This window comes from Pelophylax lessonae, assembly GCF_965119305.1.
Source record: "Pelophylax lessonae genome assembly, chromosome: 10".
NCBI classification, from domain to species: domain Eukaryota; kingdom Metazoa; phylum Chordata; class Amphibia; order Anura; family Ranidae; genus Pelophylax; species Pelophylax lessonae.
The window spans coordinates 69,027,471-69,042,306 of NC_138777.1; the positions used below are offsets into that span (position 1 = coordinate 69,027,471).

A 14,836-nucleotide genomic window follows, 5' to 3' on the forward strand; every position below is an offset into this window, starting at 1 on the left:
CCCCCAGCAGCCAGCATCAATAGGCCCTTTAGCTCACCCCACTGACCCAAGCACCCCTTTGCCCTTGCATACATTCAGACTGGAGGTGCCAGAACTGCATTCCCGCGCGTTCCCGCTGAAAAAGCTCTGGGTACTAAGAGCTGCAGAGCAATAGGCTCCTGCTGGTGTCAGTCTAATTGCTGGGAATAAGGAACAGGAGCGTGGCTTGCCAGGCACTATGTGTGTCTATGAACAAGCATCTGAACATATTAAATACACCCCAATCAATTCACCCCATCATAATTAACCCCCTGATAGTGAATGTGAACAGTCTCAATCCTCTTTGGGTGTTCCTACTCAGGTTGGACAGGAACATCCAAAACTCCTAAGTGAACAGAAAATGCTTTGGGAAGGCGATCTTGCTGAAGTTGTAACCAAAACACATCAGAAGCCAGGGACAGACTCATGCTACATCCATAAATTAAATAACATTTTGGGTGAAATTAACCTTTATACCAAATCAATACCATATATCAATACCATATAGCAGAATTGAAATTTAAAATGTTTAGCATTGATTTTAGCACAAGACCTAAAGCTCTAAGATTGGCTATTCGAAGGGAGATCATTTACCAAGATCTCATGTTCTGACCGGCTTTACTGAGACCTACAAAGATTTTACATTTTGTAGCCATAAACACTTTGCTGTACATTGGTGGCAATAAAGACCTTATTCCCTGTTCTATAAAGACTTGTTCACAAAAGTACCTCTGTTGTGAACTTTAAAGACACATTTCTTCACAGTGCTTGGAGCTACAGAGATCAATGATGGATTGTTTTAAAGCTCTTTTACTGCATGTTAGGAGTATGCAAACAGTTTGGTATCCATAGTTTGGGCACAGGTTCACCATAAATTGATAGAAAATCATTAAATGCATTTTTACATACAGCTAGTAGTAGTTGAATTGGTCTTGATGCTATCCTCCTGAAAGAGAGAGGTAGAAGTTGGGGCTCTATAACAGTCAGGGCTCTATTGCTTTGCACAGTGATGTACTGTATGTTACAATGTGAACACTCCTACAGGAGGTTAGAAGACATTGATGAATGTATTACTGTGCATCTGCCCTTTGTTATCCATTGATAGATTGCTGTTCATTGTCCATTATTATCTTCGACAGACTATAATGCAGATTTCTCTGCAGAGGGGCCAGGATCTGTTTTCTGGTAGATGATGGTGACAAGGGTGGGGAGGGGGGCTGCAGGGAAGAGTTATAAATTCTTTAGCAGATGACACACATATGTATTTTAACTGTGTTTTCTTGTAGTTGTACTTATAGTTGCCTTGTAGTTGTAGTTCAGAGTTAGTATTCACCAGTATTCACCAGTAGATCGAGCTTCTGCTATATCGGATGAAAATCTACCCAATGGGATCTGGAAATGGTCTGCAACGACTAATCGTGCAGTCTGCAAATGGCTTAAATTCTGTACGCGTATGGCCAGCATTAGAGCGACCACTCCACCTGGTATGAATAATAGTATTAGCTTTAAACCCTTTTTATGAGATGTTTGGAGTTGATCTGTTTCGTTGGATATGTGTGTTTGATCTGCTGGTATTTTATCTTATACTAACAATGTTGCTGATATCCTTACTGTGATTGCTCCTACTCTGCCTTTCCTTGCTATTTTCTTTGCTTATTGTATAGTTTAAGGTATATTGAAAATGCCTATATTCATTTGTTATCTAGATTTAATATATATGGTTTTGTAAAATAATATTTTTGCAGTCTGAGCTGATTGGTGTGAGTTTATAGATAGTCTGTGGACGGGCATATGTGCCCTGGATGTGTTCTTCACAGTGTGTGAGGTTGGGCCTTGGCTCCGCCGGAATGGTCTGTTGCTGCTTCAGCCTCCACCACTGCTCACTGCAATTCGTGCATGCGTAGTGTCGGGGCGCACGTCGTGTGATGTCATTTGGCTGCATCCGCAGCTGTGACGCGGTGCAACGGGGGTATATCAGGATGTGCGGGCAGGAAGAGTTAATGACAGTCTGGGGGGTGAGGCTCCTGGGAGGTTTGTTAGATGAGGTAAGCGCTAGGGTTGAGCGGACACCTAGATGTCCGTGTTCGACGGGTTCGGCCGAACTTTAAAAAAAAGTCCGGGTCCGTGTCCCGGACTTTTACCGAACTTTTCCCGGACACCGAACCCCATTGAAGTCAATGGGGACCCGAACTTTAAGGCACTAAAATGGCTCTAAAACACCAAAGGAAAGGGCTAGAGTGCTGCAAATGGCAGCAAAACGTAATTAAGAGCATGGCAAGTGCTCTGCAAACAAATGTGGATAGGGAAATAACTTAAAACAACAAAAAAAAACAGAAAAATAAAACAATGTTCTTCTTCATCTCTGAAGGACGAGGCCCATATGGAGTAGGAGGGAGGTTGAGGTGGTGGTGGATGTGGCGGTGACATAGGCGTGCGCACAGGGTGTGCTGGGTGTGCCTGGGCACACCCTAATCACCTAGGGCACATAGCATTGCCAGTGAGGAGATGGGAAAGATCTCCCTGGGACCTGCTCTGCTCTATTTCTCCTTGCCTACAGGTACATGGCCCCGATACATTACTCTCCCTGCTGGCAAACACATGCATGTGTATTTCAACTTTGGGGTGCACACCTTAATGCAATAGGCTGCGCACACCTATGGGCGGTGTAGGTGGAAGCGGCGGTGGAGGAGGACCAGGGCCGGATTAACAGCATCATGGGCTTGGTGCTGAGGATTTTGAAGGGCCTTAAGGGCCGTGCCTTGCCATGCACCCAGAGGAGGAAGGGTGCAGCCATGCATGCCTAATTCAACATGGGATGCTGTCTCTGAAGCCCATAAACACATCCATGCATCGCCAACTGTCCCTCCTTGTCCGGCCTTCACGCTGTGTGGGGAGGTTCTGAGGGTGCTGCCTGGGGAAGCGAGCATAGAAGCCAGACTTCTGTGTTTACAAGTGACAGAAGAGCGGTAACAGTGAATATGGCCAACCCGGGGCCTATATAAAAGGTAGGGGCCTGGAGCTGCAGCTCCAATAGCCCCTACATTAATCTGGCCCTGAGGAGGAGGACGAGGTAGCCAACACTGCTTCTTTTCAAAAATTTTAAATGAGGGTACACCCCAAAAGAGTGAGAAAGAGCAAAAATGGAACAATGGGTGGGTAAGGTCGGTATCCATTGCTATTCTGCATAAGGTACGGAAAAGTCCCGTGGGATCCATGCCTGGTTCATTTTAATGAACGTGAGCTTGTCCACATTGTCTCTGGACAGGCGGCTGCGCTTGTCTGTTATAACGCCCCCAGCCGTGCTAAATACCCGTTCAGATAATACACTGGCTGCAGGGCATGCCAGCACCTCCAAGGCGTAAAGGGCAAGCTCAGGCCATGTGCCCAATTTGGAGACCCAGAAGTTGAAGGGGGCAGACCCGTCATTCACTACATGTAGGCGTGTGCACACATACTGCTCCACCATGTTGGTAAAATGCTGCCTCCTGCTAAGACGTTCCATCTGAGCTGCTGGTGCTGCTGTTTGTTGTGGCGTGCTGACAAAGCTTTTCCACATTTCGGCCATGCTAACCCTGCCTTCTGAGGTGCTGGCGGTGCCCTGGTTGCGTTGGCGACCTCCTCCTCCTCCTCCTCTGCCTTGTGCTTCCACTGTGGCCCCGCTGTCAGATGGGAATGCCAGCAGCATGGCGTCTACCAGCGTGCGCTTGTACTCGCGCATCTTGCGATCGCGCTCCAGTGAGTGAATTAAGGACGGTACGTTGTCCTTGTAACGGGGATCCAGCAGCGTGGCCACCCAGTAATCAGCACAAGTTAGAATGTGGGCAACTCGGCGGTCGTTGTGGAGACACTGCAGCATGTAATCGCTCATGTGTGCCAGGCTGCCCAGAGGCAACGAAAGGCTGTCCTCTGTGGGAGGTGTATCGTCCGTGTCCTCTGTATCCCCCCAGCCACGCACCAGTGATGGCCATGAGCTGGCCTGGGTGCCACCCTGCTGTGAACATGGTTCCATCTCCTCCTCCAGCTCCTCCTCCTCCTCATCCTCCTCATCCTCCAGAACTGTGCCCCTGCTGGACAATTGCGTCCCTGGCGTTTGCGTGTGCAGGAACCCACCCTCGGAGCCCCTTGCGAATGACTGCCCTGAAAGCCTTGGAAATGTTACCTCTTCATCCTCCTCCTCCTCCTCATCCTGTGCCACATCCTCTTCCATCATCGCCCGAATTGTTTTTTCAAGGAGGCATAGAAGTGGGATAGTTAAGCTGAGAACGGCGTCATTGCCACTGGCCATGTTGGTGGAGTACTCAAAACAGCGCAACAAGGCACACAGGTCTCGCATGGAGGCCCAGTTAAATTAAATAGCGGAATAGAAAATATGATCCAAAAAAAGTGTATGTATATCACACGTACACAACCACACTAGGCCCCAATTACTATTGTTTGTACCCCTAAAAGGCTAGATGAGGAGTAGGGGGGGTATGGAACAGGCAGCACCCTCAAACCTTCAGAAGTATGAGATGAACCCCAACAACTTGGAAAGGTGGATCTCTCTCACACGTACCAACACAGACTATCCCCCAATTTAACTGATCCCCAAAGGTTTTTGATTAAATAGCGGAATAGAAAATATGATCCCAAAAAAGTGTATGTATATCACACGTACACAACCACACTAGGCCCCAATTACTATTGTTTGTACCCCTAAAAGGCTAGGAGTAGGGGGAGTATGGAACAGGCAGCACCCTCAAACCTTCAGAAGTATGAGATGAACCCCAACAACTTGGAAAGGTGGATCTCTCTCACACGTACCAACACAGACTATCCCCCAATTTAACTGATCCCCAAAGGTTTTTGATTAAATAGCGGAATAGAAAATATGATCCCAAAAAAGTGTATGTATATCACACGTACACAACCACACTAGGCCCCAATTACTATTGTTTGTACCCCTAAAAGGCTAGGAGTAGGGGGAGTATGGAACAGGCAGCACCCTCAAACCTTCAGAAGTATGAGATGAACCCCAACAACTTGGAAAGGTGGATCTCTCTCACACGTACCAACACAGACTATCCCCCAATTTAACTGATCCCCAAAGGTTTTTGATTAAATAGCGGAATAGAAAATATGATCCCAAAAAAGTGTATGTATATCACACGTACACAACCACACTAGGCCCCAATTACTATTGTTTGTACCCCTAAAAGGCTAGGAGTAGGGGGAGTATGGAACAGGCAGCACCCTCAAACCTTCAGAAGTATGAGATGAACCCCAACAACTTGGAAAGGTGGATCTCTCTCACACGTACCAACACAGACTATCCCCCAATTTAACTGATCCCCAAAGGTTTTTGATTAAATAGCGGAATAGAAAATATGATCCCAAAAAAGTGTATGTATATCACACGTACACAACCACACTAGGCCCCAATTACTATTGTTTGTACCCCTAAAAGGCTAGGAGTAGGGGGAGTATGGAACAGGCAGCACCCTCAAACCTTCAGAAGTATGAGATGAACCCCAACAACTTGGAAAGGTGGATCTCTCTCACACGTACCAACACAGACTATCCCCCAATTTAACTGATCCCCAAAGGTTTTTGATTAAATAGCGGAATAGAAAATATGATCCCAAAAAAGTGTATGTATATCACACGTACACAACCACACTAGGCCCCAATTACTATTGTTTGTACCCCTAAAAGGCTAGGAGTAGGGGGAGTATGGAACAGGCAGCACCCTCAAACCTTCAGAAGTATGAGATGAACCCCAACAACTTGGAAAGGTGGATCTCTCTCACACGTACCAACACAGACTATCCCCCAATTTAACTGATCCCCAAAGGTTTTTGATTAAATAGCGGAATAGAAAATATGATCCCAAAAAAGTGTATGTATATCACACGTACACAACCACACTAGGCCCCAATTACTATTGTTTGTACCCCTAAAAGGCTAGATGAGGAGTAGGGGGAGTATGGAACAGGCAGCACCCTCAAACCTTCAGTATGAGATTGTGTTCACTGTACCCCACAAAGATTGAGTTCACTGCACCCCACAATGATTGTGTTCACTGCACCCCACAAAGATTGTGTTCACTGCACCTCACAAAGATTGTGTTCACTGTACCCCCCAAAGATTGTGTTCACTGCACCCCACAAAGATTCTGTTCACTGTACCCCACAAAGATTGTGTTCACTGCACCCCAAAAAGATTGTGTTCACTGCACCCCAAAAAGGATGTTGTTCACTGCACCCCAAAAAGGATGTTGTTCACTCCACCCCAAAAAGATTGTGTTCACTGCACCCCACAAAGATTGTGTTCACTGCACCCCAAAAAGATTGTGTTCACTGCACCCCAAAAATGATTTTGTTCACTGCACCCCAAAAAGGATTTTGTTCACTGCACCCCAAAAAGGATGTTCACTCCACCCCAAAAAGATTGTGTTCACTGCACCCCAAAAAGATTGTGTTCACTGCACCCCACAAAGGATTTTGTTCACTGCACCCCAAAAAGATTGTGTTCACTGCACCCCAAAAAGGATGTTGTTCACTGCACCCCAAAAAGGATTTTGTTCACTGCACCCCAAAAAGATTGTGTTCACTGCACCCCACAAAGGATTTTGTTCACTGCACCCCACAAAGATTGTGTTCACTGCACACCAAAAAGGATTGTGTTCACTGCACCCCAAAAAGATTTTGTTCACTGCACCCCAAAAAGATTGTGTTCACTGCAGCCCAAAAAGATTGTGTTCACTGCAGCCCAAAAAGATTGTGTTCACTGCAGCCCAAAAAGATTGTGTTCACTGCAGCCCAAAAAGATTGTGTTCACTGCAGCTCACACACAGAAAAATGGATGTGGATCACTGACACCTGCCTATCTCCAATCCCACACCACACAGCAATATCGATTGTAGTTTGTAGAACACAGTTTCCCTAAAATTCAGCAGACTCTGTCCCTAACAGGATTGAGAAGAGATCGTAGATCAGGATTGAGTGCAGACCCCACCCCCCACACAGCAATATCGATTGTAGTTTGTAGAAGACACTGACCCTATATAATTCAGCAGACTCTATCCCTAAAATGCCTACAACTCGCCCTGCCTAAACACTCCGACCTGTCCCTCAATTCTATCCGGACACAAATGGTTTTTTCCTGCCTATCTTTCCCTAATCAGCAGCCAGCACGTTGATGTGTGCTCTGTCCCTGAATCTAAGCAGCATAATGACGCCGCTGCGGCTGCCTCGAACTTATAAAGACTTGGTCACATGCTTCAGACGGCCAATCACAGCTACTGAGACATTTGCAGGCATGGCTGGGATGGCTTAAGGCACACCAGTTAAACGATTGTTGATTGGCTGTTGAAAGCCCGCCATGAAAAGAGCGCCAAAGCATGCAAAACCCGGAAATAAAACGACCGAACACGGATTTTTACCCGAACATACAGTAAAGTGTCCGTGTCCGTGTTCGGGTACAAAAAATCCAATTATTCGGTACGAACACGAATAATACAGTCCGTGTTCGCTCAACACTAGTAAGCGCCATTCACTGTGGCTTCTGTGCCCTTATGGGACTACTTGACGATTGGAGCTTACGCTCCTGGCTTAGCTGCATTCTTTCATGCTCCCTCTGATGATTTTTTATTCAGGTCTGATGGACACATTTATGTGGATATTACCATTGTGCTCTTGTTGAATGGTCTATATCTTAAGTAATTATCTATATAGGTAATTGGCTTTAGCTACAGATATCTATTATGTATGTGCAGCATTGCTAATTAGTCCTTTTTAGACTTTTAATGCATTTTACTGGCTATACATATATTTTTGGCCATTGATACATCTGGCTGGCCTATATCTTAGTGTATTGTCGTGAATTGGTGTGCCATTTCTTGCTATTTCATTTTGCATTTGACCCAGTGATACTGCTACTGCTGACGTTTGACAATTTTTACCTTCTAACCTGAATTTTTTAGTAAGTTGCCTGGATAGTATATACATATTTTTCTATATGTCTCTCTGGCTAGTATATATACTAGAATTTTACCATACAATTTAGGGGCATGTTGATTTACAGGATTTATTGACATTCCTCCATTGACGTGTCCTCACCGTCTGTGTCCTAGGACCTGTTGCCCCTGTGCTCGCTCCCAAACTGTATTCTGTCCAACTCACACAATCCACTGCAAAAATTGTACGCATGTCTTAATAACCTAAATTGGAATTTGAATTATGATCTTTACTGGTATTTATATGATGTACTATATGAACACGTATTATCTTCTTCTTTTGTTGTATAATATTCTTAGTGGTGCTCTATCTTGCCATTATTGGGTCCTGAAGAAGCCGTCTTACCGGCAAAACGTTGACCGACCTCGCATCTCGGGCTACCGGAGGCACACAGTTATATGATATGTACTTATGTTCTTCCGGTACCTCAGTAGAGTCTATGTTAATGAATGTTGGTGGATCAGTTTTAGGCTTATATACCTTTGTTTTTTTATGAAGTTTGTATACTACATTGTTGTCTCCTTTGCTGAGCCTATAAAGTCCAATTAGTTATGTGGGCTCCGGCTTACCTGGTCCCACTTTTTGTATGCTATGACACAATGTGGCCCTAGTCAAAAAGTTTCTTCTTGAGAGTTAGTTTGCTGTTGCTTTGGTCCCATTTTCGAATCCTAATCTTTACTAATCACAAAATGGGTTTTTCTTTCTCTTCCCAGAGGACTGTTCATAAAATTTCTTCAAACAATGTGGCAAATCTCAATGACACCTACGAGAGCACAAATGAGTTTGGTCCCATGGAACTGATCAACAAGGATATGGAGATGACACCATATGGGATGTTAAGGAAATCCATCTCCACAGATTCTCTCAGCTCCATCTCTTCTATTGGAAATAACTTTGGCCAGGACTTTACAGTGGGACAGATAGAAGTGACAATGGATTATGATGTGAACTCCAACACACTGCATGTCATGCTAATTCAAGGAAAAGATCTTATGGAGAGGAAAGAGGATGGAAACTTTGAGTCTTGTTTTGTTCATATTTGCCTGCTACCCGATGAACAAATTGTTGGAATTTCAAGGGTATGTATGCACGGAATTTGTACCTTACATTTGTTTTTACAGTTGATCTTTGTACTTTGGTTTACTTTTAGTGCCAACATTATACAGTGGCTATTGATTTCCCTGACTTATCCCTAAAAGTTAAGTTAACTTTACCACTTCACAGTTCTCTATAACAGACTCTAACACCTATCCCTACCCTTTCGAATAAAGCCTTCAATCATAACCTGCATTCTAACACCTAACCAGAACCCTTAACCCAATCCTTATGCTAGATTCACACCTTAGCGTATTCGCAGCCCGCGTTTGCATGGGCATGGCAACCTATTCAAATGAATGGGCTGACATACCTGTGTTTCCACAAAAAACAGGTGCATGTACGTTTTTAGAAACACGGCCGCAGGGAAATCGCATGGTCTTTTTGGCCATCCAATTTCCCTGTGGCCCCTGCAAATGCGCTGCGGGCTGAGATGCATGACCCCCTGAAAGTTTTCTCAGAGCAATGCATTTTCACTGCGGATAGTTGTAGGTGTGGGAAGCGCTGCCACACACATAGCTATAGACCTAGCCTGAAATATGACTCTAAATATTCTAATTCTCACACATAACCCCTAACACTTACTCCTCAACCTGCACTCTAACCCTTAACCTATCATTTTCCCCTTCAACTCTAACCCAACCTTTAACTTAACTTCCTAACCCTTATACCTAGTGTAGCACTGTGCCCATAGGGCTTGCTGTGTGAGGACTTCCCACATCCATCCTTACTCCCAGTTGCTCGTTACTCAATAAACAGTCCAGGGGTTTTGGTTTTTGGTATTTATTGTGGAACTTGGATGGGAGAAGAGAATAGTGGGATACTCCAACTTGAACTATTTACAGTTGATAAGAACAACTCTCACTTGTCCTCACAAGATTAATTGTGTAAGCAGTTACTCTGTTTTAACCATACTGCCATTTGTATGGGAAGGGTTAAGTCTTCTTGCTCTCACTCCAGCAGCAGACTTGATGAACGACATTATCTTCAGGATACTCTCTAGCATCCCCTTTACTGACACCTGTCCGCTGAAGCTGAAGGGATGGCCCCCCTCAGGACAGGCCCCTTGACACAGATCTGTACTCATTGTATGTTAAATCAGATCCTTTCCAGTATCTCCCTTCCAGTCAGCTCTGCAGGACCTCCGGGTTCAGTTCCTCTCTAACTCGTAGGCCATCGGGTCGACAACCTGAGGCCGCATGGCGACTTCTACAGAGAAGGGGCAGCTGCCCCCCTCCCTTTGGGACTCTGTTCTCCAGCTGAAAGACCCAGAGAACATGTGCCCTTGGCATTTATACAGTATCCCAGAATGCAGCGAGGCACTTTCCTCTGCCAATCATAAGGTCTGTAGTAAATGCCTGTGCACTCATTTGTCAGGTTTCCTCCCACTGTCCAATATGCCTCCATATTGAACCAGTGTGAAACACTTCAGACAAACTGAACTGCACCTGAGCACCATGAGCAGACCTCATTAGCAGACCCTGCTGTCTGGTAGGCAGAGACCAATATAGATTTACCTGACAATCTTTCTGGTAAGCAGAAAAGATCCAAAACTATACTCTCTTTCTAGAACCTACCTAGGAGGGTGCTACACTAGCCCAAACCTAAACCTTTTTTTTTAATCCTCACAGTCCTGCAACAACACCTACCAGCACTAAGTCCTATTGGCTGAAAACCGCCTACCCAGAATTTGTATCTACTGCTTTAACCATACCTCCCAACTTTTTTAGATGGGAACAAGGGACACCTAGTAGCAAAAGTATGTAGGCATAAGACACACCCCCTGCCACGCCCCCTTAAAGGAGAATTATACAAAAAAAATGATTAGTTGAACCCACAAGTGCTTTTTTTTAAAAAATCACTATTGTTAATCACTATTGTTACTATTCCTTTATACCGGCTTTTGAAATCTGCAGAGCCAGCAATTTAGAAATTGGATGAAAGGTTTAGCACTGGGAAACACTTTTTAAAAGATAAAAAGTGTAGTTTATATACAAATATATAGATGAGACCAATATGAGGGACAAATGAGGAGGAAAGAGGGACAGAGAGACTTTGTTCCAAATCAGGGACAGTCCCTTGAAATCAGGGACAGTTGGGAGCTATGCATTTACTGATATCAAATATTCATATAAATAAGAAGAATATTGAAATTTAAGCACATTTCTATGGTGCCACTTTAGAAGAAGAAGTTGTAATACAAATATTATGTATGTCCAAGCTGATAACCTACTTCAGCAACCAGGAAACTTCAGGGGTGCATGGACAGTGGTTGTGCCTTCAGAATGTATTAAAGAAAAGGCCAGCACTTCAAAGCTAGTTTTACCTTTTACTTTACATGCAGTTATAAACTGACATCCCGAGGACACGAAGGTGCTCTTTATGAAGGTCGACAGCAGAGGAGGGCTAGCCCTTTCTTCAGCCATGAAGTCCTAGTGCAAACCCATCAAAAAACAAGAAAAAGAGTGTATGTACTCAGTGTATGAGTGTTGCTGCCTGCCTGAAGTGTGAATAACCTCTTTAAATCTTCTGGCAGGCGTATTATCTTATAGATAAAAGGTATTCACTTGAAGAATATGTGAATCAGTCAATGCACACAAAGAGCTTACCATCTAATGTCCTTACTGCAGCCATACAAAAACACATCAACACAATATACAAAGTACAGGAACCAATTAGATTTCCATTTAGTGGAAAAAGGCCATATAATGTATAATTAATTCAAATGATTCCTATGGGGTCCTGCAGTTTCCTTATTGCAAGCTGGCTACAAAAAGCCAGATATCTCCTTGAGAAAAAAGGTCAGGCAGATGTCCTTGATTGACCGCCTGCCTTAAGCCTCGTACACACGCAACGAATTTCCGTCGACCGGTCGTCCATCTTTTGTCCAGAGTGTTGTCTGTTGGTTGGAATGTGCTCTAGACTGCACACTGAATTTTCCTGCACGACAGAATTCTACTTCAGAAGTGATGTCATGTGTTGGATTGCTTTCTTTGTGTTCTTTCATCTCTGAGTATGTCTAGTCTTGCTCATAAGATTTTTCCCCATCGAAATCTGTACTAATGAGACGAAAATCGGACGTGTTTTGACGGTCGACAAAAATTATATAGCCTGCACACCAGGATTTTTTCAGCCGAAAAGTCGGAGTCGGTTGTCGGAAGCACCATACTAGCAGATCGGTCGTCGGATGAAATTTCCCGGCCGAATTTAGACTCGTGTGTACGAGGCTTTAAACCTCAACTGACATTGACAGCAGTTCAGTATTAGCAGTTGAAACCTCTCTCCATGAGATAACAAACCCCTCAGATTGCTGAATATGCCCATTATGACCCTCTACACCTCAGAAATAGCTTGATGCTCGCAAGCAACCCTTAAAACCTGGAGCATTGTTTGCTTTTATCAGCTCAGGCCTGGAAGGTATTGAATAAGCTGAAAAACATGGCATTCATACAAATGCACTGAACAGTAAAGATAAATTGGCCAAATCTTCTGTGATGATTGAATCTTCGGGACATCCACACAGTTTACTGGTTTTAGTTCTATTACATAACCCCTCAGCGTTGATATTTGTACTCGTTACATCTCCCCTTTTAATGGCACCTCCCTTCAGGTTGGGAGACACTGCAGCAGAGGAAAAGTTAAAAGCTACTGAATCGTTCAGACAAGCAGACCATCCTTGGGGGATACTGCTTGCCAGGCTTCCAGCCTCCCTGTGTGCTGCGTGGGTGTATGTGCTACAAGTCTAATACGGGAGATACTCATTAAAAAATGACAGCAGAAAATGTAGTTCAGCTCCTTCTTTGTGCTGCAGGTTTTTTATCCTTCTTAAAAATATAGCGCTTTCATTATAAGAAGTACGTCAGCACAAAGAACTACAAACCAAAGCTGCACGGTGTAGAAAAAAGAAAACAGATGACTTTTTTTGACCTCTTAACGTCATGCTACGCGCAAAAATCCAATTTAGATCTAAACCCAATCACTAAATTCTCAGATACTGTTAAACATGTTATTGTCATTTCGGAAAGTCTTTTTAATCTTTTTTACATTTGTAGCCTAAAGGAGAACTAAAAGCAAAATCTTTTTTTGCATTTTGGGTAGAGTAAGGGAGGGCTATCAGTTTTTTTCCATCTGTGTCCCATTGGGGAGATTTACTTCCTGTCCTATAGCCAAAATAAGTGAAAAGAAATTCCTCTAAGGTGAGGAAATCCCTGGTTATCAATGGGGTCACCAGAACTAATTTCCCCATTGGAAGATTTCTGTTCTGGTGGAAAACCCAAAATTCAGGATTTTCTTTCACTTTAACTCTTAGTGATAACAGGAAACAAGGCAAATAGAGAGGGAGAAGCTTCCCAACGGGGGCACAGATAGCAATAAAAACTGACAGGTGTTCTAATCCCTCTCCACTCTTCCCAAAACAAAAAAAGAATGGTTTGCCATTAGTTATAGTTTAACCACTTGCTGACCGCCAGCAGTACATACATCTGCAAGAAAAAGTATGTGAACCCTTTGGAATGATATGGATTTCTGCACAAATTGGCCATAAAATGTGATCTGATAATCATCTAAGTCACAACAATAGACAATCACAGTCTGCTTAAACTAAATACACAAAGAATGAAATTTTGCCATGTTTTTATTGAACACACCATGTAAACATTCACAGTGCAGGTGGAAAAAGTATGTGAACCCTTGGATTTAATAACTGGTTGAACCTCCTTTGGCAGCAATAACTTCAACCAAACGTTTCCTGTAGTTGCAGATCAGACATGCACAACGGTCAGGAGTAATTCTTGACCATTCCTCTTTACAGAACTGTTTCAGTTCAGCAATATTCTTGGGATGTCTGGTGTGAATCACTTTCTTGAGGTCATGCCACAGCATCTCAATCGGGTTGAGGTCAGGACTCTGACTGGGCCACTTCAGAAGGCGTATTTTCTTCTGTTTAAGCCATTCTATTGTTGATTTACTTCTATGCTTTGGGTCATTGTCCTGTTGAAACACCCATCTTCTGTTGAGCTTCAGCTGGTAGACAGATGGCCTTAAGTTCTCCTGCAAAATGTCTTAATAAACTTGCAGCCCCAAACCATGATGCCCCCACCACCATACTTCACAGTTGGGATGAGGTTTTGATGTTGGTGTGCTGTCCCTCTTTTTCGCCACACATAGTGTTGTGTGATTCTTCCAAACAACTCAACTTTGGTTTCATCTGTCCACAGAATATTTTGCCAGTACTGCTGTGGAACATCCAGGTGCTCTTGTACAAAGTGTAAACGTGCAGCAATGTTTTGTTTGGACAGCAGTGGCTTCCTCTGTGGTATCCTCCCATGAAATCCATTCTTGTTTAGCGTTTTACGTATTGTAGATTCGCTAACAGGGATGTTAGCATTTGCCAGTGGCTTTTGTAGGTCTTCAGCTGTCATCTTTACAGGACGGCCGCTTCTAAGGAGAGTAGCAGCAGTGCTGAAATTTCTCCATTTATAGACAATTTGTCTTACTGTGGACTGATGAACAGCACGGCTTTTGTAGATACTTTTATAACCCTTTTCAGCTTTATGCAAGTCAACAATTCTTAATCGTAGGTCTTCTGAGAGCTCTTTTGTGTGAGGCATCATTCACATCAGACAATGCTTCTTGTGAAAAGCAAACTCAGAACTGGGGTGTGTTTTTTATAGGGCAGGGCAGCTGTAACCAACACCTCCAATCTCATCTCATTGATTGGACTCCAG

The 14,836-nt window shown here is 43.8% G+C and overlaps 1 protein-coding gene across 1 annotated transcript in view; it reads left to right on the forward strand.

The window, feature by feature from the left end:
• The window catches only part of SYT12 (synaptotagmin 12), a 140,681-nt gene that overhangs the window by 81,575 nt on the left and 44,270 nt on the right, over positions 1-14,836 (forward strand). Inside the window, exon 4 of the mRNA XM_082270719.1 lies at positions 8,729-9,094. Within this exon, the coding sequence (XP_082126845.1) occupies positions 8,729-9,094 (366 nt within the window). The remainder of the gene's footprint in view (positions 1-8,728; positions 9,095-14,836) is intronic.